Genomic DNA, 22,394 nt, shown 5'->3' on the forward strand with positions numbered 1-22,394 from the left:
TCCTAGTGTGTTTCAGTTTGTTCCTTTGATTGATGTATTTTGTTCTGGTGTCCCATTAATTCTCTCATTAGTCCCTCTGTGTGTTTATACTCCCTGTTTGGTTCTGTTCTTTGTCTGGTAATCTATGAAAAGTGGATGCATTTGCCTGCTCTCCTTGTGTTTCTCTTACGTGACTGTTTGTATTATAATCTCCTTCTTCGTGAGCTCTTTATAGCAACCGCACCTTACAATTAGTTGGTAGAGATTTTTTTTTCCCTTAAAGCTGCAGTCCGCAAGTTTTTGGTGTGTTAAAAATTTACAAAAATTATATATACAACATGAATCCATTTTCCAAACCATGTTTTTGTCTTATCCTGAATCTTTATGGTACACTTATATTAAATGTTTATATTCGGACTATTTCAGACTGGACTGGTAGGACTCGCCGCAGAGTATCACAGTAACTGCGTGACTCGCCATAGACATAAGGTGCGTCCCAATTCACGTACTTGTGCACTATGACGTTTTTATGTATAAATAGTGCAGTAGTGCGTTCACATAGAAAATTCCAAAAAGAAAAAGTGCACTTTAAATACCCGGATGATGTGCTAAATTAACGGAAAAAACGAAGTGTGGAATGTTGGACACTTCATGCACTCAACTGTCACAGCTTTAATTACGTAGTGGAGGGGAAGGGAGGATCGGACTCCATTGTTAAATGACAAAATAACCTTATACAATTCATGCACTACATGAATGAGTGCATAGTGCACAAGTACATAGTGTATAAGTGCATAGTGTATAGTGCGTCATTTGGGACGCAACTATACACACGGAGAAAAGTAGCTCCGGCTATAATGTTCCTCCGCAAGACGTGTGCAGTTCTGGGCTGGGTTTTCCGATAACGTTGTCTCTTTGCATTTAACAAACTATAAATGTCTTTTTTATGCAGTAGCCTACTTAATTCAAATGTGTATTTAAATGTCTGAAACCTAAAATAAAGCGCGATGAGGTTAAAAACACCGAATAGTTGTGATAAAGTTACATGACAAGCGCAGAGCGCGCGTCTGTCTCTGGATCAGCGCTAAAGCACATTTGAATTTAGCAGTGAATTTGTTCTTTTCCATAATCCTAATCGAACACTGGGTGTATTACAGCTTCAGAATTATATTCGTATTGACTATAAACAGTGATAAGGTATAGCTAAGAGTGGTCCAGACCAACCTTACGCAAGTATGACTTACAGAAGGTATACTTAACTAAGAACGTTTCGGGAAACATGTATTAGCGTTAAGGTACAGCTTAAGGTATAATTTAAGAACGACGTAGAGTTAAGAAGGTTTCGGTAAACCCAGCCCTGTTTATTAACCACTAGAGGGCCAAAAATCGTGGACAGCAGCTTTAAGAAAATCAATCTATCAGTATTGGCAGATATCATTTTGAATAATCGGCTGTCATATTGGTGGAGAAATTTAGTATCAGAGCATCAACCATTCAAAAAGATGGCAGGCACATTTGTACTTGAAGAACAATGTTAAAGATTATAATATATAACTGATAATATTATAATTCACTAATATTTTTTTGTATAGCACTTTCAATCACTTTTGAAGAATATATCCACATTATCTAAATAAAGTGTCTTCATGAAATAAAAAAATGAAATATATTTGAAATAAAGTTCATTGTCATTCAAATAATCATGTGTTTCTCTGCCTTACTGGAGTTCCTTCAGATCTATCAGATTTGAAGAGCTATGTTTTCAAATGGGTTGAAGGATCTTAGGAAGAGATTTAACACTGTATTTGTTTTCACAACATTATAATCACTGTTTATATTCTGTCATTATGTCACTGTTTGCATAGTCATTGGATACAATTATAGTATTATGCTTTTCTCCATCTTTATATTTGAATCTCAGCCAAGCAGGAATGAATACATTCACCCCCCCCCACAGTTACAAAAAGAGCAGACTGTTCCAGAGCACTAATTATTTTAATTTAATTTGGACATACCTCTGGTGATGTTAGCATTCAGTCTAACAAGTTCTGTGATTGCATACATATCCTTTTCAAACCAGAACTGAAAGAAAAATCATACTGGATAAATCTGGATTACGTAATCAGATTTAAAAAAATAACTTGTAATTAGATTATACATTTTAAAATAATTGTAATCAGACTAGTTATGATTATGTGTTATTCTCACAATGGCTGTAATTTATTCATAATTCATTGGTTCTCCCAGCTACTTTTTTTTTTTTTTTACCTTTTACATTATCCTTTGTAAAAAAGCCTACAGCTTATACGTTCAGAAGGTCTTCCAGGTTTATGGAATTGCACACACAGACCGGTATAATAATAATAATAATAATAATAATAATAATAGGCTAATAAATAGTAATAAAGTTTATTGTTCTCTGATATGATAATGGTCAGATGACATTCTAAACAAATAAAATATTTCATCTTTTTTAGCAAGTGATTTATTTGGATTGTTCTTATTTTTAAATTATTTTAATAATTTTATTTATAATTAAATAAAATATATTTTAATTTTAAAAATTTTATGAATACCTTAATGGCTTATCATTAAACCCATGAACGCCAGTCTGGGAATCCCTGACGTAATGTAATATTTAATGTGCTTCAAGTTGTTAACAAAAAAAAAAAAAAAGGTACAATTAGGTATCCTGTTCAAACCAATGTGATAAAAGAGTAAAAAATAAAGAGTAATAAATTAAAAGTAATCAAGAAGTTTACACCACTTTAATTTTTTTATTGAAGCAATTCTTTATAACATACTATACATTAAACAAAATTTCTTACTAATTTTAATGCCTTTTGATGAATCAATAAATAGAATAAAAACAGCTTTGGGGAGAACTTTTGAGGACAAATGAACAGCCTCTTATACCGTAAGAAAAAAATACTACACTATATACTATAATGACCACTAAGACATACAGTAGTCTCCAAGAAAAAACAACAACTTTTTATTGGTTCATTCAAAGTATTTTATTGCCATATTATATGCATAATATGCTTGTAAAATATAGCTTTTACTCTGAGGTAACGTTGTGGAATAAAGAATTAAACTCGATATCAAAACTTTACCATGTAACTGAACGAAGTAATCGTGAGGATACTGTACTGTAAGTCAAATGGGGTTGGAGCAGGAACCCTGTGAACTATAGATGCAGTAGCACGCGTGCCCTCTATGGCCAGTCACGCTGGCAGAGGTGTGGCGCCTTTTCACGCTTTCAACACAGACGCTTCAAAACACGGGGCCATCTTGGGGGAAGACAGCCCGCTGTGAAGTTCACAGAATAGCCGCTACACGCTTTATAACCAACACATAACAGCTAAGAGTGCCTCTAGATGTACCCAAGAGCAATACGCGTATAAATCAATGGTTGTTTTTCAACTTCACAAGGCCCTTTTCTCGATGACAGACCGACTCTGACCGCGCTCCGCCAGAATCAACTGACGTTTCTCATGTCCCGCCTCCACGCAGGGAGACAACCAATGAAGATCCCGAAAAACTCCAGCGTAATGACGTTTCCGCTTCTGCGCGCATGCGCACTGTCATTTTGTCCAAAGCTCCTCACTGTTCACATCGAAGATGGCGGCAGGCTTTGACCTGCTATATAAGGATTTCTGTATTAAAAGAGTGGGAAAGAAACTTTTTACCGATACTTCAGGTTGTATTAGATTAGAAGTTTCCACATCTTGTCACAATAAGTTTGAGGTAAGCTCCCAGGCAGCCGGAAAATCACCCCGCTGACTCCGGGAAAAGAGGCAATTCAACTAGCTAATGTTGACATTCTGCGAGCTCTTGTACATATGAACATAATGAAAGCAGCTGCTCTTCAAGTGTGTTAGATGATTATTTCTCCCAAGAGCATTGTTACTAGTGGACTTGAGGTGACACGGGCACTTGTCAAATCCTTATTGACATTGTGACACGAGACTCCCCTTCACTCACGCTTGTTCCTTCGAAAAGCAACTGGAGGGAAAAGCGGATGAAAACCCAAACTTCCTGAACTGATGTGCCAGAGGCACAGATGGAAGACAGCTAAGGCGATCCAGTGTTTCTTAATGCTATGGTAACTACTTTGATCGGGACGTCCACAGTGCAAACTTTGAACGGAGGCAATGCAATGGATTCGCACACTGAAAGCGGCACTTCAGTGTCCAGTGGCCCATCATCATCATCGGACGAGGCTTCAACTTCTGTACCAGTTGTTAATAACGGGCCCGGGGTGGCGAAAGGACACGGAAACGTCACTGTCACCCCAAACCCAAATACAGTGATACAGTCTTCTTACGGGAATCCTCCAGCATCCGCAGCATCCAGTGCAGGACCCTCAGTGACAGTTGTCAGGCCATCTATGCAAACTGCTGGAACAGGTTTAACTATTAACGGGAGTAATAATAATACCACCGTTTCGGCGACTGTAGCCAATGTAGCGACCCCGGGAATAACTACTACTTCTACTACTACTACAACTTGTACTACTACAACGACACCTCTTTTAATGAACCAGACTCCTGCCTCTGTCTCCGCGAGCAAGTCCGAGTCCCCTAAAACTATCATACAGTCCGCCGGCGGCATGACTCTCGGTCCTGGAGTGGCTAAGGGGGCTGTTTTGCAGGGGGTTGCGAGAACAGCAGCTCCGGCAACTGTTGCAGCAGCATCCAGCCCTGCCATCAGGGCCATTGCGCCACAGGTGTTAGCGCCCCGACTCCCGCAGAGCAACCCTGGCCAGAACATCCAGAACATCCAACTACCTCCAGGTACCGGAACTCACGTTAGTTCTTAAATGTGTGTCTAATTATGTAAAACTGTGTAGTAGAGGAAGTTGAAGGGATTGTTTTAACACTCATCTGTGGTCTCGTGCGAAGTTTGTGAGCGCGTGCAGTGACGCGCGCCCTAAACTGGAAACAGTGCATTCAACAACTGCAACTCTATAAAGTGCAGTTCACCCTAGAAAGGCATTATTTATACATACTTAAGAACTTTATACATACTTCAGAACTTTCATTCTTGTGCACAATATAAAAGGAGATGCCAGCCATAATGACTGCTTCAGTTCAGGTTTGGACCAACATGAGGATGGATGAGTGTATGATTTTTGTTATTATTGGGTGAACTGTCTTTGAGTATAAATAGTTTAACCACACAAATTTTCTTTGGACACTGCAAGGGTTGTAATATGATGTCATGCTCTGTAGCATCTTGAAAAAAAAATATTTCACCTAAAAATATAAATTATGCTATGAATTTACTCACCCTCAAGCCATCCTAGGTGTATATGATTTTCTTCTCTCAGACAAACACAACCAGAGTTATATTAAAAACTATCCTGCCTTTTCCATGCTTTACAATGGTAGTGAATGGCGCTCACGATTTAGAACCCCAAAAAAGTGCATCCAACTATAAAAAAGTACTCCACACAGCTCCAGGGTGTTAATAAACGCCTTTTGAAGTGAAGCAATGCATTTTTGAAAGAAAAATATCCATATTTACTACTTTATAAACTATAATAACCAGCTTCCGGCAAACATCCGTACACAAGTCGACCTCTGATGTGACGCCTATGTTATTGCTTCACTTCAGAAGGCCATTATTAACCCCCTGGAGCCGTGTGGAGTACTTTTATGATGGATGGATGCACTTTTTTGGGCTTATAAATTGTGAGTGTAATTTGCTACCGTTATAAAGCTTGCAAGAGCAAGGATATATATATTTTTTTAATATAACTCCAATTGTGTTCGTCTGAAAGAATATAGTCATATACACCTAGGATGGCTTGAGGTTGAGTAAATCATGGGATAATTTTCATTTTTGGTTGAATTATCCTGTTAAAGTTTGTGTTGTTTTAATTCAAGAGGTCACGCTGTGATGAAACAATCTTATATTGGTCACACGTCTTTACACAATACGGATTCACAAGTCAGAGTTCACCAAACAAGCAAAATGCAATACTTCATTGTATGAGCTTGCGTTTGTATATGAATGGAAGTCATCGGAACGAAAAGTGTAGTGTGACCATCCCTTTTAACACTATTCTTTTACTTCCTCACAAGCACTGGTATTTCCTTCAAGAAATGCAAATCTAGTTATTCTCTTTCTAACGATTTTCCTTTTGACTGTATACTCTGGTCATTCTGACAAGCCTGTTGTCTGGCTGGACAGAATACTTGACAGATTTTACTAAAAGAGGCCATCTGGATTCTCGGACCAACCGTTTCTGTTCAGAACACATCCGTTGGTTCACACGGTAACGGGAGACGGAGTGTGTAGGGTTCTCAGTGTGCTGTGCAAATATAGGCCACCAACTGTGCGCTTTATTCTTCATGCCTCTAAGCAGGGCACGGTTGCCAGACTTGACTCCAGTCCGATCAATAGGAAAAGCTCACTAATGAATAGCAATTTTCATGGGAAGTGATGTCAGCCTTTCTATATGTGTCTGTTTGTTTTTCCAGGTATGGTGTTGGTGCGTAGTGACAGTGGTCAGTTGCTGATGATCCCTCAGCAGATGTTGGCACAGATGCAGGCCCAGTCTCAGGCCGCCCGCCCTGCTGCCCCCACCAGCACCACCCCTGGGCAGATCACCTCTGCACAGGTAATGCTATCTGACCACCCTCAACTGATTTAACATCAGCTGTACATATTTCTTAATGAATGGGGCTATGACTGCAGAATAATTAATAGATTTGTTGTGTGAAGTATGGATTAGGGATGCACCAATATGAACATTTTCGCCGATAGCAATAACCGATAATTCTTTATATTGGAAAGGCGATAACTGATATATTGGCTGAAAAATCTAAATCCAAATTTTTATATAATATAAATTATATACAAATATAAATAAATACTTATACTTGTAAATATTTCTCAAATATATACATGAATGTGTTTGTATTTATATATACATAATAATAACACACAGTACTCACACATATATTAGGCAAACTCAAACTTTTATTTTGTATGCGATTAATCGCGATTAATCGTTTGACAGCCCTAATCCCAAAACTGAAGCTGAAACACGGCAACTAAACCCAGAGAATTCACAATGTTTTATTACAGTTGTGTTTTCATTATAATGTCTTATTATAATGTTTTTTTAACGATTGCTTAAAAACAGGCGATTATTAGGGCCAATTATATCCTGTCAATCAAAAGGTGGCAGAAAAACATGTCAGACTGCAACTCGTACTGTTTGTGAATAAAATGTCTCTTGTGTTGAATTTACAATAACAATTAAGAAAATAGTGACGTTAAAGGGATAGTTCACCCAAAAATGAAAATTTGATGTTTATCTGCTTACCCCCAGGGCATCCAAGATGTAGATGACTTTTTTTCTTCAGTCGAACGCAAATTATAATTTTTAACTGCAACCGCTGCCGTCTGTCAGTCAAATAATAGCAGTGATTGGGAACTTGAACAATAAGAGAAAAAACTTCCATAGACAAATCCAAATGAAACCCTGCGGCTCGTGACGGCACATTGATGTCCTAAGACACGAAACGATCGGTTTGTGCGAGAAACCGAACAGTATTTATAATTTTTTACCTCTAATACACCACTATGTCCAACTTCGTTCAGCTTCCGGCTAGTGAGGTCTGATTGCGCTCTGACAACGGAAGTGATGTCTCGCGATCATTGAAGTATATGGGTGAGACATCACTTGCGTCATCAGAACGCGTTTTTTGACCTCACTAACAGGAAGCTGAACGAAGTTGGACATAGTGGTGTATTAGAGGTAAAAATTATATAAATACTGTTCGGTTTCTCGCACAAACCGATCGTTTCGTGTCTTAGGACATTAATGTGCCGTCACGAGCCGCAGGTTGTAATTTTGATTTGTCTAAGCAAGTTTTATTTACTGTTATAGTTGAAGTTCCCATCTACTGCTATTATTTGACTGACAGACGGCAGCGGTTGCAGTTAAAAATCATAATTTGCGTTTGACTGAAGAAAAAAAGTCACCTACATCTTGGATGCACTGGGGGTAAGCAGATAAACATCAAATTTTCATTTTTGGGTGAACTATCCCTTTCAAGGGATAGTTAACCCAAAATTGAAAATTCTGCCATTATTTACTCACCCTCAAGTTGTTCCTGTATGAATTTCTTTTTTCTGCTAAACACAAAAGAAGATATTTTGAAGAATGTCAGTAACCAAACAGTTGATGGGCCCCAGTGGCCCCGTATTTACTTGTATGACTTAAAGGCACAGTATGTTATTTTCATGGCTAGGGGTCGCTAAACTCTTCAAAACAATAACAAAGTCGTAGATTGATGACAGTTAATAAGCGTGGACTCATGGAACTTGTCATTCCAGTGAATGCATTCATGTTTTTAACATGAGAGTGGTATAAAGCAGGGCGTGGCCAAGAATCGCCAGCGTGATTGCTAATGAGAGACAGATATCAGTGACACACGCGAGTCCCAGGGGATACAAAGGAATGAGGACATTTCATTCTACCAAACTACTCGCAAAGCTGAAATACTTCTCACACGGGTCAGTTTATTTGATGAATTAAAATTGAGGTAACACAGCACTGTTTCACTTGGTCTAATGTTTCACTATCATACTAAACTGCATTTGAGTGTGTCAAAAAAGTTGTGTCGTTATGCTAAGTATTAGTTTGTTGGCTGTATGAGACTAACAGTACGCTAGATCAACATTAGAATATCATACAGATGATATTCTAACTTTTTATCATGTTGAGCTATGTAACATTTGATTAGTCTTATGTAGCCAACATTTGATTACCTTGTCTAATAACGTGCAAGAGCGGCATCTCTGTCAAGTCAAAGTTGTTGCGAAGCTCTCACCATCTCGGAAACGCCACGCCGATATTGATCCTTGTTTTATAACTCCTTTTGTCCCAAAGTTTGCTTGCCATGGTCCATAATGTTTGAACGAAACAACAACAGCATGTCGTAAGATGTCCACATCTGTTGCCATGGTTACTGTGCAGTACAAGGATACCAGGGATAACGCAGATATTACGTCATTGACAGACAAAAAGTGACAAGGGAGGGACGGGCACTATTTAAAATTGTGAATTTCTCTGAATTTACAAATTCTTGGAAAGCTTTTAGGATAATGTAAGTACACAGCTGATTGAAATATATAACACTGTGCAAGTGGTTTTGGATATTTTAATATAAAAATCTTACATATTGTGCCTTTTAATACCATAGTATTTGTTTTATCCATACAATGGAAGTCAATGGGGCCCATCAACTGTTTGGTTTGCCATATTTTTCAAAATGTCTTCTTTGTTTTTTGCCTAGCATTCTGCCGTTTCAGTCGCCATGAATTTCTTTCTGAAACGCGTCACAAAAATTAACCTTAGCTCATTAAGAAACTTAGCGTATACTTGCCACACAGACATGAGAAACATGTATCTTGAAATGTCTACTTTTAAATTAACCAATTTAAATTGAAATTAAATATTCTATGATTATGTAAACTGTATGAAACCAATGAGAGGTACAGTCTTTCCCATCTGAGCTCATTATCTGTAATGTGGTCACACCCACGTGCAGCACAGGCTATTTATACGGTAATCATCCATGTGAGCCATGCGAAAATGTAAATGCCCCCATCACCTCGATTAAAAAAAGCATCAAGCTTCGTCGGGTTACTCTACTTATCGTTTTTGGAAGAAGACGCGCTATGAGGAATAAACTTTGAATTTACCTCAGAAGAAGAATGTGACACGCGGCTTGATCCAGTGGAGGATTTCATTTACTGACAAGTAAGTCATTCATTCTTTTATATTAGTTAACATGTTTTTCCATAAACTTGTACATATTTTACTATTTGGGCTGACAAAAACATGTGAATTCAACTGAGACCTGTTGAAATATGAAGGTAGATAGGCAATATTTCATTCCATGTAAATGCTCTATAATATAATATAAATAAAAGCATAATATGATATAAAAGTAATGAGTGTTTATACTGTAACATGATGAATGTTACAGTCTAATAATATTTAGATCAGTGTTTACTGTGAAAAACTGTGTTCAGGAATATCTGCTCAAACTTAGATGTTTATAATGTGCAAAACAATAATAATTTAATTTCTGAAACGTAAAATGGCATTTTTGTACTGTATGATAATACAAACAGATCATATGTGTGTCAAGACTTTTATGGTTGTATGACTGTTGTTATCTGTGGGCAATATTAGTAGGCTATTAGTGATTTCTAATTTAATAATATAGTTGCTCCTTATATTATTATAACAGTTGTTTGCTTTTTTATTACAGCGATCAGATACCTGCACCACAAAGGAGTCCTGCTAACTTTCAAAATTCCATCAGCCAGCCGTGCAACCACATTGGACTGATATTCTACATGATCATGGTAAAATAAGCTCCATCACTGACTACTGATGTTGGGGTGTTTTTTTTCTTCAGTGCATGGCAAAGGAAGCAGCAAACACATTTGGAAATGCCAGGTATGGTTCACTTGTTTCTACAGTTGAACAGGAACTGTTTTCTGGAATGGCACAAAGGTGCATAACCGTTCTGTGCGTAAGTGTCTGTGTTTAGGTTTGTGCTCAATAATTTGCCTTTGAACTTCATTATGTATATCTTGATTATGTTGAAAATAAACTACAAAAAAAAAACACATTCTTCTCCCATCATCATTTTCCTCACATTCTTTTGTTTCCCTCAGTCCCATTCACATGGATAGGTCCATTAGGGGAGTGTCTTTGTCTTCTCAGGTGTAAATCACATCAATATTCATGGCCATTGACACTCTCTTGCATACAGCCTAGCATAAATAGTGTCTTACAAAATTTAAACTAATATATTGTTTTATGTGAATGAGTCAGGATGATTTTCACATCATTTTGTAGTCTTTTGTTTTATGGCCTTATTTCAGTGACTTTTTTTTCACTGACCATGCATAAAGTTGTATACAAACTTGTTGTATACATAATAGCTGTATACAAACATTTAAATTTTTATTTGTGTAATTATTATATCTGAAAATAAATAGCAGTTGAATATAATAGTTTGGGCTTGGTTGTTAATTTTAACCTCTAATATTATAGCAGTGTACCAGATGAGAAATTCCTTTGTATAGTGTACAGCATTAGATTGATTTGTTTTCCTTAACAAAATTAAAGTATCGTATCGGCAGATATCATTCTGAATAATCAGCCAATGGTATTGGCGGTGACATTTAGTATATTGCACCTCCTAATAATAGGATATATGAGATGTAGGATTTTAAAAATAAGGATTTGTTTTTATGCTGACTGAATAGATATTTATCATATTTGTGATGGAGTCTGGGACAATTTTGGCAAGGCAGGTAAAAATTCTGTTTAAAAACTACTACTATGATTTTTACTTTCCTTGTCACAATTTCCACACTCACCCCACCACAAATATGATAAACAGCTGTTTTAGGCAACATAAATATGTATATATCTTTTGTTGAACATTGTGTTTACTTTACAGAAATATTAATAATGTATACTATCGTTCAAAAGTTTCGGGTCAGTAACATAAAAAAAAAAAAAGATTTAGAAATACTTTTATTCTGCAAGGATGCATACAATTGTTTAAAAGTGACACTAAATACATTTATAATGTTTAAAAATATGTCTATTTAAAAAAAAAATGCTATTATTTTAAACTATATATTAAAGACATTTTTCTTGAGCATCAAATAAGCATATTAGAATGATTTCTGAAGGATCACGTGACAGTGGCTACGTTTAAATACACCAATTTTCATCAGTCTGAATGAATTGAATCCCACTGCAGATCTGTTTACATGTACTCTAAACATTGTAATCTGATTTAAATATACGTTTATATATGTTTTTATATACATTCCATTAAAACTTTTGCACACGCGCTCTGCGTGTGTGACGTCATATCAATGATTAAGGTGTTTACATGAACGTTTTTCAATCTGATTGAGCTGTCAATCCAATTACAAATGGATTATTTGGGTGCATGTAAACGTAGCCACTGAAGACTAGAGTAATGATACTGAAAATTCAGATTTGCCATCACCGGAATAAATTACTTTTTTTTAATATAGTCAAATAATAGTTATTTTACAATATTTAACAGTATTATATTTTGAATAAATGCAACTTTGGTGAGCATAAGGTAAACTTCGTTCATAACCATTTTATATATATATACAAATTAAGAAATTCTTCATACAGTGGACTACCCATACAGGATCCAAACTTTTGAATGGTAGTGAAACTCTGTTGGAAAAATGTATTTAAAATCAATTTAAAAAAAAATAATAATAAAAAAAATAAAAACTCTTGCATATGATGTGAAATATTACTGATTTTTTTTTTTTTTTTTTTTTTTTTCTTAACTCTAACTCTAACTTTTTTAATTCTAACTCATGTTTCCAAGACTATAGTAAGTAGTTCTGTGGCTCATCTAGGCTAGAAAATGTAACTTTGACATTACATCAACATGATTTGACACCAGTGTTCATTAGATCACATAAAGACAATGTTTTAAGACAAAAATTTAGTGACAACTCAGCACAGGTCCAATAGGGTGAGTGACAGTTTTTCCAAGTAGCCCAGAAATCTCTCACACTGGCCCTGGGTCCATTGGCCTATTGTTGAGTCCTGAGATGATGAAGTTTGATATTAACTAGTTAGTATTTGCAGAACTCTTCTCACTGATGTCTGTCTGATTTCTGCATACCTGCAGGCACCTGGAACTCCTCTAATGGCCCGACAGGTGACCCCTACCACCATCATAAAGCAGGGCTCTCCTACACCCAGCAGCACGGCCACTACCACACTCCAGAGACCACCTGTACAGGTACCTACAAAAAGCACATCATGAAGAAACAGCCCCTTAGAAATGAAAGAATAATCCTGCGCTGTGAATTGTATTTCTTCTCTCTTCATACTCATTCTCTCTCATGTGTCAGCAGGCCTCCTCTGTGGGTGCAGTTTTGTCAGTGCAGGCAGGAACTGCCCAGAGGACTGTGACTGCTGCCACGGGGACCACCGTCTCCTCGGCAACGGTGAGAGGCTGCGCTAACTTTGCAGTCACACAAAGACGTGCTGATTCACAACTGAAGAGACGGTGCTGAATATTTAGCTTCATGCTTAAAGGCTTCGTGAAGGGTCTGTTAACTGACCTGATCATCATGTTTTAAGAGCTGGTGAAAAATGAGTTGTTAAATTGATTTCCAAGTGTAAACCTAAATGAAAATCTGTTTTCTCAGACTGGGAATCCCCTGATATCCCCATTTGATGCTAGGCTCATGCTGTTAAGTCTTAACCTGAACATTTGTATGTATTCAAGGGACAGTTGCAAGATAACCTTAAGCTACTGCAGGAGGAGTAAAACTGCTTTGTGCTAATACAATCACTTTTCTTTTTTTTAATAGGAGACAATGGAGAATGTAAAGAAATGTAGGAACTTCTTGTCCACGCTGATAAAGCTGGCCACTAGCGGTAAGCAGTCATCAGAGACTGTCGCTAACGTTAAAGAGCTGGTCAAGAACCTGCTGGTAAGTCTCAGAGGTTGAGTGTGTTTGCATATTTTTTATTCTGTGAAAAAAGTTGACATTTTGTGAGTCATAGTTAAAGATATATATATGTAATATTTATTTTTCAATGATAGTACATAAAGCTGAATTGAACGGATTCCCTTTTAGTGACCATTAGTGAAAATTATTCTGTTTTATTCACTTGTTCAAAAGTTTAAGGACAATAAGATTTTTTAAATGTTTTATTTAAAATGTGTTTTAATGTTTATTTGATCAAAAATGTGGTAAAACCTGTAGTATTGTGAAATGTAATTACAATTGAAAATAACCTTATTCAATTTTGATATATTTTAAAATGTAATTTTTTCATGTGATGGCAAAACTGAATTTGCTCCAGTCTTCAGTGTCACACGATCCTTTAGAAATAATATGCTGATTTGGTGCTCAATAAACATTTGTTATTATCAATTATTATTGTTTTTTAATGCATTTTTTGCATAGTAAAATAAAACCTATAGTTTTGCCAAATAATTTTTTCAGTTAAATATCTTAACCAGGTTTAGTGTTTTATTCTACCCTAATATTTAAAATATTTAAAAATATAAATATTTTCTCATATTTTGATAGTTTAATTGAACTTGTAGGGTCATTAAAAACAAATCCCCAAACCAGTCCTCTCCGGACATCACATTTGGCCACTACTGTATACAGCTGAATAGAAAATTGTTCTTTGCAAATTATATTATTAATATATTTTAATTGAAACATTAATACAAATGTCTGTTTATATGGTTTGTCTTTCAATAGTACCAGCTCATCTCTACTAGTTTGTGTAAAGCCATATGATTATGACTTTTTGTACAAAGATACAGTACTGTATGTTCAAACATTTGCTTAGTTGTATAGAAATAGTACCAAATCTTATATATCTCTTCTTTATTTTGGTCTCAGACTTTTGAACCCCACTGTATTGGTCCTAGGAATATGAATCTCTAAAAATACTAAAATGTACCTATGTGTGAGTTGTTTTTGCTGTTTGTCCCCTCAGGAGGGGGCGATTGAAGCAGAGGAGTTCACCAGCAGGCTCTACAAAGAGCTCAACTCGTCTCCTCAGCCTTATCTAGTGCCTTTCCTGAAGGTAAAGATCTTTTTCTTAAAAAATTTTGATTCATGTAATTCAGTGAAGGTACAGGTAATTACCTTTTATTAAATAGACAATTATCCTAAGTAGTTTAAAGTCCACTAACAGGAGGGAAAATCATTTTGAAGCAAACTGGGATTAAAGGGATAGCTCACCCAAAAATGAAAATTTGATGTTTATCTGCCAGGGCATCCAAGATGTAGGAGACTTTGTTTCTTCATTAGAACACAAATTACGATTTTTAACTCCAACCGTTGCCATCTATCAGTCAAATAATGCGTGTCAATGGGAACTCTATCAGTAAGAGTCAAAAAAACACGACAGACAAATCCAAATTAAACCTCGGCGACACATTAATGTCCTAAGACACGAAACGATTGGTTTGTGTGAGAAACCGAACAGTATTTATATCATTTTTGACCTCTAAAACACCACTATGTCCATCTGTCTCGCGCTTATACTTCAATGAGTGCTAGACATCACTGTAGTTGTCAGAGTGCGATCAGACCTCACTAAGCGAGTGCTGAATGCAGTTGGACATAGTGGTGTTTTAGAGGTAAAAAATTATATAAATACTGTTCGGTTTCTCGCACAAACCGATCGTTTCGTGTACATCTTGGATGCGCTGGGAGTAAGCAGATAAACATCAAATTTTCATTTTTGGGTGAACTATCCCTTTAAGTTTATATGCAATGTTTATTTAGCAGGATCGTTATCTTAGTGAGGCCTGTTTTAAAATGCACATGTAAATAGCATGTTTATTTGGGAGGTGGTGTTAACAAGTTGCAGCATTCACACTGCCTGCATATGCTGCACAGTGCTGCTTATCTGAAGCGTAGGAGGAAGTGGAGCTGCATTAAATTGTTTTTTGCAATTGCTTGTAAGACAATTAATTGCAAGCCAAAACTCCATAATTGGGAGTGTCCTATTGCCCACATTTAATCCCTCTTCTTCCATGTGTTTCCTCAGAGGAGTCTTCCAGCTCTGCGACAGCTCACTCCTGACTCCACGGCCTTCATCCAGCAGAGCCAGGCCCTCCAGGCACCCACTGTGGTGCTGACCAGCCCCAACACTGCTGGAGCCACCGGCACAGCCCCTCGCACGCTTGTCCAGCCTGCCCTCAGCAACTCCAGCCAGACCGCCTCTTTGGTAAAGACAGATCTACATGCATAATTTACCTCATGTGTTTTTTTTATTGAAGTTCAAGGACACTATTGGGATTATTTATAATAAAAGCATATTACGGGTAAAATGAAGTGTTTAGTCTTAATTTACGCCGAGCTAAATAATTGGATGATTGTTTTAATTGCTTTAGTACATAGTTTAAATGATGTTGAATGGTAATGCCTGTATTTGCCTTGTGGCAAAGTATAAAATCACACTGAGCTGTGTCATTAAATACAAAGGTAACATCATATGCATATCATTATAACTAGCTGGTGTTTCTTAAACATTAGTGCAGAGTATTGGCCGTTGGCAACATAGAGTAAATTTTTGTGTCTGATAATATGGACAATGGGTGAGGGTTAAAATTGTGAATTTTTGGGCTTCAAAATCTCGCCCCCCCCATTTTAAAGCTTGGAAGAACCAGGATATATTTATCTGAAAGAAGATAGTCATATACATCTAGGATGGCTTGAGGGTGAGTAAATGGGAAAATGGGATAATTTTCATTTTTGGACCATTTTAATTAATGGACCCTTTAAAAAGATCAGTTTTGAATCATGTTAATATGGTTTATGTGTACTTAAGAATCACGAGACTTAAATCAGTATAAATTCCTTGTTTGTATAACAATGTTTAGGTAAATATACACATTCAGGACAGAGTTTTGTTGAAGTAAATATGCATTTATAAAAACATTAAAATATTTCATGAAAAGTAATATTTGTAAAATAGTTTAAATTCATTTTGAGGCCATTTCCTCAATATTATTATATAAAAAACTGAAAAGCATAATAATTATATACACATACATATATATATATATATACATACATACACACACAAACAAATAGTTATATACATATATGCTATACATGAATAATAATAATAAAAAATAAATACTTATTTATACATTAAAAAGTATTTAAAAACAAATATACATGATGAATGAATATGAGCTGCATATAATTATGCAGCATTGGCCCAAAACTCTCTGCAATCCATCTTTAATGTTGAGCCTTTACAATAAAATGTTCTCCATATGGTTGTAATTATAGAACTACATTCAATGTCGTTGTTCAGGTGTTGCAGCCTCCACAGCAGGGGGCAATAGTGAAGCCCCCTCAGGTTACCCTGACAACAACTCCTATGGTAACGCTCAGGGGTCAGCCCCACAGCCACATAGTGGTGGGTCAGCCTCAGGTGCAGCTCAAACAGATCCAGACAGGTGAGGGTGTCTGTCAGATCCATCACTGTCTGTTTTTCATAATTATAAAGACACAAAATGTAACATCTCTCTCTCTCTTTCAGTGGCAGTGAAGCAGGGTGTGGTGAGTAGCACTAAACTGGCTCCCGGCTCCGTGTCTGTAGCGATAGCTCAGAAGAATAAAGCTAAGGATGGTGCTGGAGGAACTTTCAGGTGTGTGTTGTTGTGTTAATTTAACTTTTGAATGATCTTCTATGAGACCCTTTCTGCCACCATGTGAAATACAGTGTATGTTCCAACAGCCCAATAGTGGTTTTCACAGGGTCATGGCCATCTTAAATGAGATTTCAAATCACAGAGAGCATATTAGTTTTGTCCGAATGGCACTACGAACAGCATATGCAACACTTGTGCATCAATAACTTAACAGGAAGTAGAGAATAGAGTTTACCACAAGGCATTGTGCACAACATGAGTACTACACAAAGTGTGGCTAATCTGATTTTGATGAAAAGGAGTTGTTTGTCATTCGGCTTAATTCATCTCAGGCAGTATTTTCTGAATAAAATATGACCATCACATTGCCACATAACAGTGTGATGTTCATTTTTATACTGAACCACCAATGTTGTTTTAATATTATGTACAATTATAGTATTTATATATATATATATATATATATATACAGTCATGCTCAAAAGTTTACATACCTCTTGCAGAATGTACAAAATGTTAATTATTTTAATAAAATAAAAGGGATCATACAAAATACATGTTATTTTTATTTTTTATTTTATTTAATACTATCCTGAATAAAATATTTTACATAAGATGTTTACATATAGCCTACAAGACAAAAAAATAGCTGAATTTATAAAAATGACCCAGTTCAAAAGTTTACATACCCTTGATTCTTAATACTGTGTCGTTACCTGGATGATTTTTTTTTTTTTGTGTGTTTGTTTTGTGATGGTTGTTCATGAGTCCCTTGTTTGTCCTGAGCAGTTAAACTGCCAAATGTTCTTCAGAAAAATCCTCCAGGTTCTTTGGATTTCCAGCATCTTTTGCATATTTAAAACTTTTACAGCAGTGACTGTATGATTTTGAGATCCATCTTTTCACACTAAGGACAAATGAGGGACTCATATGCAAGTATTATAAAAGGTTCAAACATTCACTGATGCTCCAGAAAGAAACACAATGCATTAAGAATCAGGGGGTGTAAACTTTTGAACAGGATGAAGATGTGTACATTTTTCTTATTTTGTTTAAATATCATATTTTTTCATTTAGTACCGCCCTTCGGAAGATACAGAAGATACTTACATGTCTCCTTGAAGACAAATTAAGTACAATTTACCTTGATCTTCAAATTCAAAAATGCATCGTGTTTCTTTCTGGACCATCAGTGAATCAGAGTTAATCTTTGGCATCAGAGCAATTATGTGGTGTCAGATTTTAGCAAAGACATGTTTATAACAGGCATTTTAAAGTCAGCATTTGTACAATTGGGGAAAAAACCTCAACCCTCAAACTTGATGCTAAGTACTCTTTCTAACATATATGCTTGTATGTCTTAATCTGTACAGGGATGATGACGACATTAATGACGTGGCCTCAATGGCAGGTGTTAATCTTTCGGAGGAGAGTGCCCGTATCCTGGCCACCAACTCTGAGCTGGTTGGCGCGGTCACGCGGTCTTGTAAGGATGAAGCTTTCCTCTCCGCCAGTATGTTACAGCACAAGATACTAGAGATAGGTGAGACTTCTAGTTATGTCAAAGTCTTCTATTAAATTTAATTAAAATGTACTGTTTTACTATAGCTGATAGTTGTTGCCCTGTACGTTGTCAGGCCAAAGGTTTGGAGTGACAGAGCTGGGTCCCGAGGTTGTGAACATCGTCTCTCACGCCACTCAACAGAGACTGCAAAACCTTCTAGAGAAGGTCTCACTGATCGCCCAGCAAAAGAACATGACTTACAAGGCAAGTCTGCAAACCTAGTTGTGCTAGTAATTGAGATTGTACTTGCTTTAGCAATATTTTAGCTTGTATTTTTAATTTTATATTTCTTTACCAAAAAAACTTGGATAGGAACCTTGGATAGGTCTCTTTTATGTCAGGCTTGGTCATTGTGGGTTTTGGTCTCAAAAGCAAGACACTCTATCCTTTGGGTGCCAGCTTTCGTTTTGAACCTGTAAGGCTGTGTGTAATGTGATTGATGTGTGTGTGCAGGAGGACAGTCGGTACGAGCAGGTGGAGGATGTTCGCTCTCAGCTGAAGTTCTTTGAGCAACTTGACCAGTTGGAGAAACAAAAGAAAGAGGAACAGGAGAGAGAAATTTTAATGAAGGCAGCTAAGGTTAGTAAAGCACCTCCAGCCACACACACACCTCTAATTCTACAACTGGCCAGAGGTTCTTATCATTGATTGAGTTTGGAAGACTGAACCTGTGCTAAACTTAAGTGGTAAAGTTTTTTCCTCTCACACCACAGTGGATTTGATTTTGTTGATGCTTGTGATTCAGTATCAATGATTAATGGCATTCTTTTATTTTTAAAGAACATGATTCAATGCATCACAATATCATATATGGATTCTAATATGACTTTTTCACGGAAAGACGAAAGACTGAGTCAGAGATCTCCCTCGCTTCACTTTTATCCAGTACCACATCTCACAGACGCAGCTCTGCTTTTTATAAACTTAAATGTAATTATATGAATGAACACACAAATATTAAAAACAAAACTGATACCTGAAGTATTAACGCAGTATCATTAGACAGAAGTAAAAGAACTGTTTTCATTAAAAATGTAAATATCATACTCAGTGACAGTACTGTAAATATCACCCACAATTGAAACACCACCATTAATCGAAATGGTAATGTGAACATCAGTATGTTAATGTAAAGGAATACAAGCTATCTGCAAAAACATCTTTACACATGTACACTATCGTTCAAAAGTTTGTGGTCAGTAAGATTTTTTTGAAAGAAACTACTTCTTACAAAAGATTTCTATTTCAAATAAATGCTTTAAAGTTTCTATTCATCAAAGAATCCTAAAAAAATGAATCGCAGTTCACAAAATATTACGCAGCACAACTGTTTTCAACATTGATAATAATAAGAAATGTTTCTTGAGCTCCAAATCAGCATATTAGAATGAATTCTGAAGGAAAGAGTTGCATAACTTTACCTTTGTCCACTGTAGTGGTTATATTTATATATTTCTTCCACACAAATTGTAGGACCCCATAATTACACACTCTTCTTATTCTGTAGACAGAAACTGCATGCGTTGATGCATTAACTGCGAAACATTTAGGAGATTAATCACAATTACATATTTGAATCGATCGACAGCCTTAATTTTTACATATTCATTTGATCCCAGCAGATGTCTCTGTGTGTTTTGACTGTTGATCCTCTAATTGCTATTTATTTATTGCAGTCACGCTCACGACAAGAGGACCCCGAGCAGCTGCGGCTGAAACAGAAGGCCAAAGAGGTAAGATGGCACACTTGAGATATTTATCTTGTCAGAGGACCATTGTGTTTGATTATGGGTCAGAGCTGATGTATGTGTGCGTGTGGCTACAGATGCAGCAGCAGGAATTGGCTCAGATTCGACAGAGAGACGCCAACTTGACGGCGTTGGCGGCTATCGGACCCAGAAAGAAAAGAAAACTGGATTCTCCTTCATTTGGGACTGACGCAGAGGTACGAAATATCTCTACCTCACCATGGCAGTCTGCTGCCCTCCACCTTCTTCTCCTTCTGTCCCCTTCTGTGCCCTCTTTAAATCTTTTAGCACCTGTTGGACAGGTTTGAGATGTCAGGTTGTGCTTCATGGGTCTCAGATTGTCACAAATGGCAGATGGGACAGTGTAAAAGCATAACAAGTCATTTTCAGCTAATTTTTACACAATAATAAAAACGTATTCCTGTATCATGCTATTTATTTTCATTTTATATTATATTATATTACATTATATTATCTTATTCACTTTTTTCAGAGAAAAAAAGCACAATTTAAAAACTATTTTAAAATAGAATTCTGTATCATGTTATTTTTTATTTTATATTAGTTTAATAATATTTGTTTAATATTTATATTATGATATATTATAATTTACTTTTTCAGAAAAAAAAAATACATTTGACTATTTTTGGCGCAAGAAATATATTTTGTAATTTTTTTGTAACATTCATTCTCACCTAAACTTTTGTTCCTCAGAACTTCCACTGTTAGATTACTCTATTACTCTATATATTTTATTTATAGTATGATTTATATTATATTTAGATATATTCTAATTTTTTTTTTTTGAATTTTTTTTCCCCAATACTTAAAATGTAATTGTGTATTGTTATTTTGATTTTATATTTGTTTATATTATATTGCAATATATTATCAGTCACAAAAATATTTTTTGAAGAATTGTCTCTATTAGATTACTCTTATTTGTTTTAATCTTCCAATATCAGATATAAAAAGGTATTTGTTCAAACAGTTATTACTGGTGTCAAAGTTTTTGTGTATGTTGACAGGGCTCAGGTTTGTGCGCAAGTGCATCCGGGGGCTTAAATGCAGGAGCGTCGAGGCAGTTCACTCGCCAGCGCATCACGCGTGTAAACCTCAGGGATCTGCTCTTCTGTCTAGAGAACGAGAGAAGCACCAGCCACTCACAACTGCTCTACCGAGCCCTTCTCAAATAGCAGATAGCCCATGCCCTTCACTCATTTCAGTCTTTAGGGCTCACTCCCTCATTCTTTCTTTCTGTCTTTTTTACTATTATCATTCTCTTTGTCATTCCCTTTTCGTCTTTCTTTATCTCACTTTCTGTCACTTTCTCACATACTCACACATACAGTGATACATTTTCCTTTCCTTTCTCGAGCTGACTTGTGCTCTTCTCTGTTTCACTCTCTGTTTTCTTTTAAGTCTTTTATTTTGCCTTGTTTTTAGCTCCCTGCCCTTTATGGATTTTACTCTTTAAATTGTGTTAAAAGAAAATTGCAATTATATATCATATGTTTTTCATAGAAGGTGGCTTTGTAATGTGCAAATTACCTATGTAAAAAAAGAATTCACAGTGGAACTACCCATTCATTTTATATTTGTGTTTTTATAAAGATGTTTTAAGAAATAAAAGTGGACAAAGTTTCTATAAAAAACTTTATGGTGTGGTTTTATAATATAACATGAAATGCTGTAAGAATCCTAATTGCTATATTCATTTAAAGCAAATAAGTTCATTTATACTGTTCATTAATTATCAATATACTGATTCAAATACACGACTCCTGATTCGTTTGCACCATCGCTCATACATGTTCTCTTGCTCGCCATTTTAGG

At 36.1% G+C, this 22,394-nt stretch overlaps 1 protein-coding gene across 2 annotated transcripts; it reads left to right on the forward strand.

Moving 5' to 3' along the window:
• The first annotated feature begins 2,983 nt into the window (after positions 1-2,983).
• Positions 2,984-22,192, forward strand: taf4a (TAF4A RNA polymerase II, TATA box binding protein (TBP)-associated factor). Of its 2 annotated transcripts, none has more exons than XM_067388242.1 (15): positions 2,984-4,778; positions 6,471-6,610; positions 12,726-12,839; positions 12,952-13,047; positions 13,417-13,539; positions 14,567-14,656; positions 15,629-15,808; positions 16,907-17,051; positions 17,135-17,243; positions 18,620-18,789; positions 18,884-19,014; positions 19,264-19,389; positions 20,487-20,543; positions 20,636-20,755; positions 21,587-22,192. In XM_067388242.1, the coding sequence occupies exons 1-15, from the start codon at positions 4,085-4,087 to the stop codon at positions 21,752-21,754; spliced, it is 2,463 nt and encodes an 820-aa protein (XP_067244343.1). In that variant the 5' UTR covers positions 2,984-4,084; the 3' UTR covers positions 21,755-22,192. The 2 variants fall into 2 exon arrangements, with proteins under 2 accessions (XP_067244343.1, XP_067244344.1); XM_067388243.1 differs by having other exon boundaries at positions 12,955-13,047.
• Positions 22,193-22,394: the final 202 nt, after the last annotated feature.

Source organism: Chanodichthys erythropterus, chromosome 6, assembly GCF_024489055.1.
Source record: "Chanodichthys erythropterus isolate Z2021 chromosome 6, ASM2448905v1, whole genome shotgun sequence".
Classification (NCBI taxonomy): Eukaryota; Metazoa; Chordata; class Actinopteri; order Cypriniformes; family Xenocyprididae; genus Chanodichthys; species Chanodichthys erythropterus.

Excerpts from the sequence above, each read along its gene's own strand:
- taf4a (XM_067388242.1), top strand. The coding sequence starts at position 4,085 with ATGGTAACTACTTTGATCGGGACGTCCACAGTGCAAACTTTGAACGGA. Across the intron at positions 18,790-18,883 it reads GCACAAGATACTAGAGATAG|GCCAAAGGTTTGGAGTGACA; the intron begins GTGAGACTTCTA and ends GTACGTTGTCAG. Across the intron at positions 20,756-21,586 it reads CATTTGGGACTGACGCAGAG|GGCTCAGGTTTGTGCGCAAG; the intron begins GTACGAAATATC and ends GTATGTTGACAG.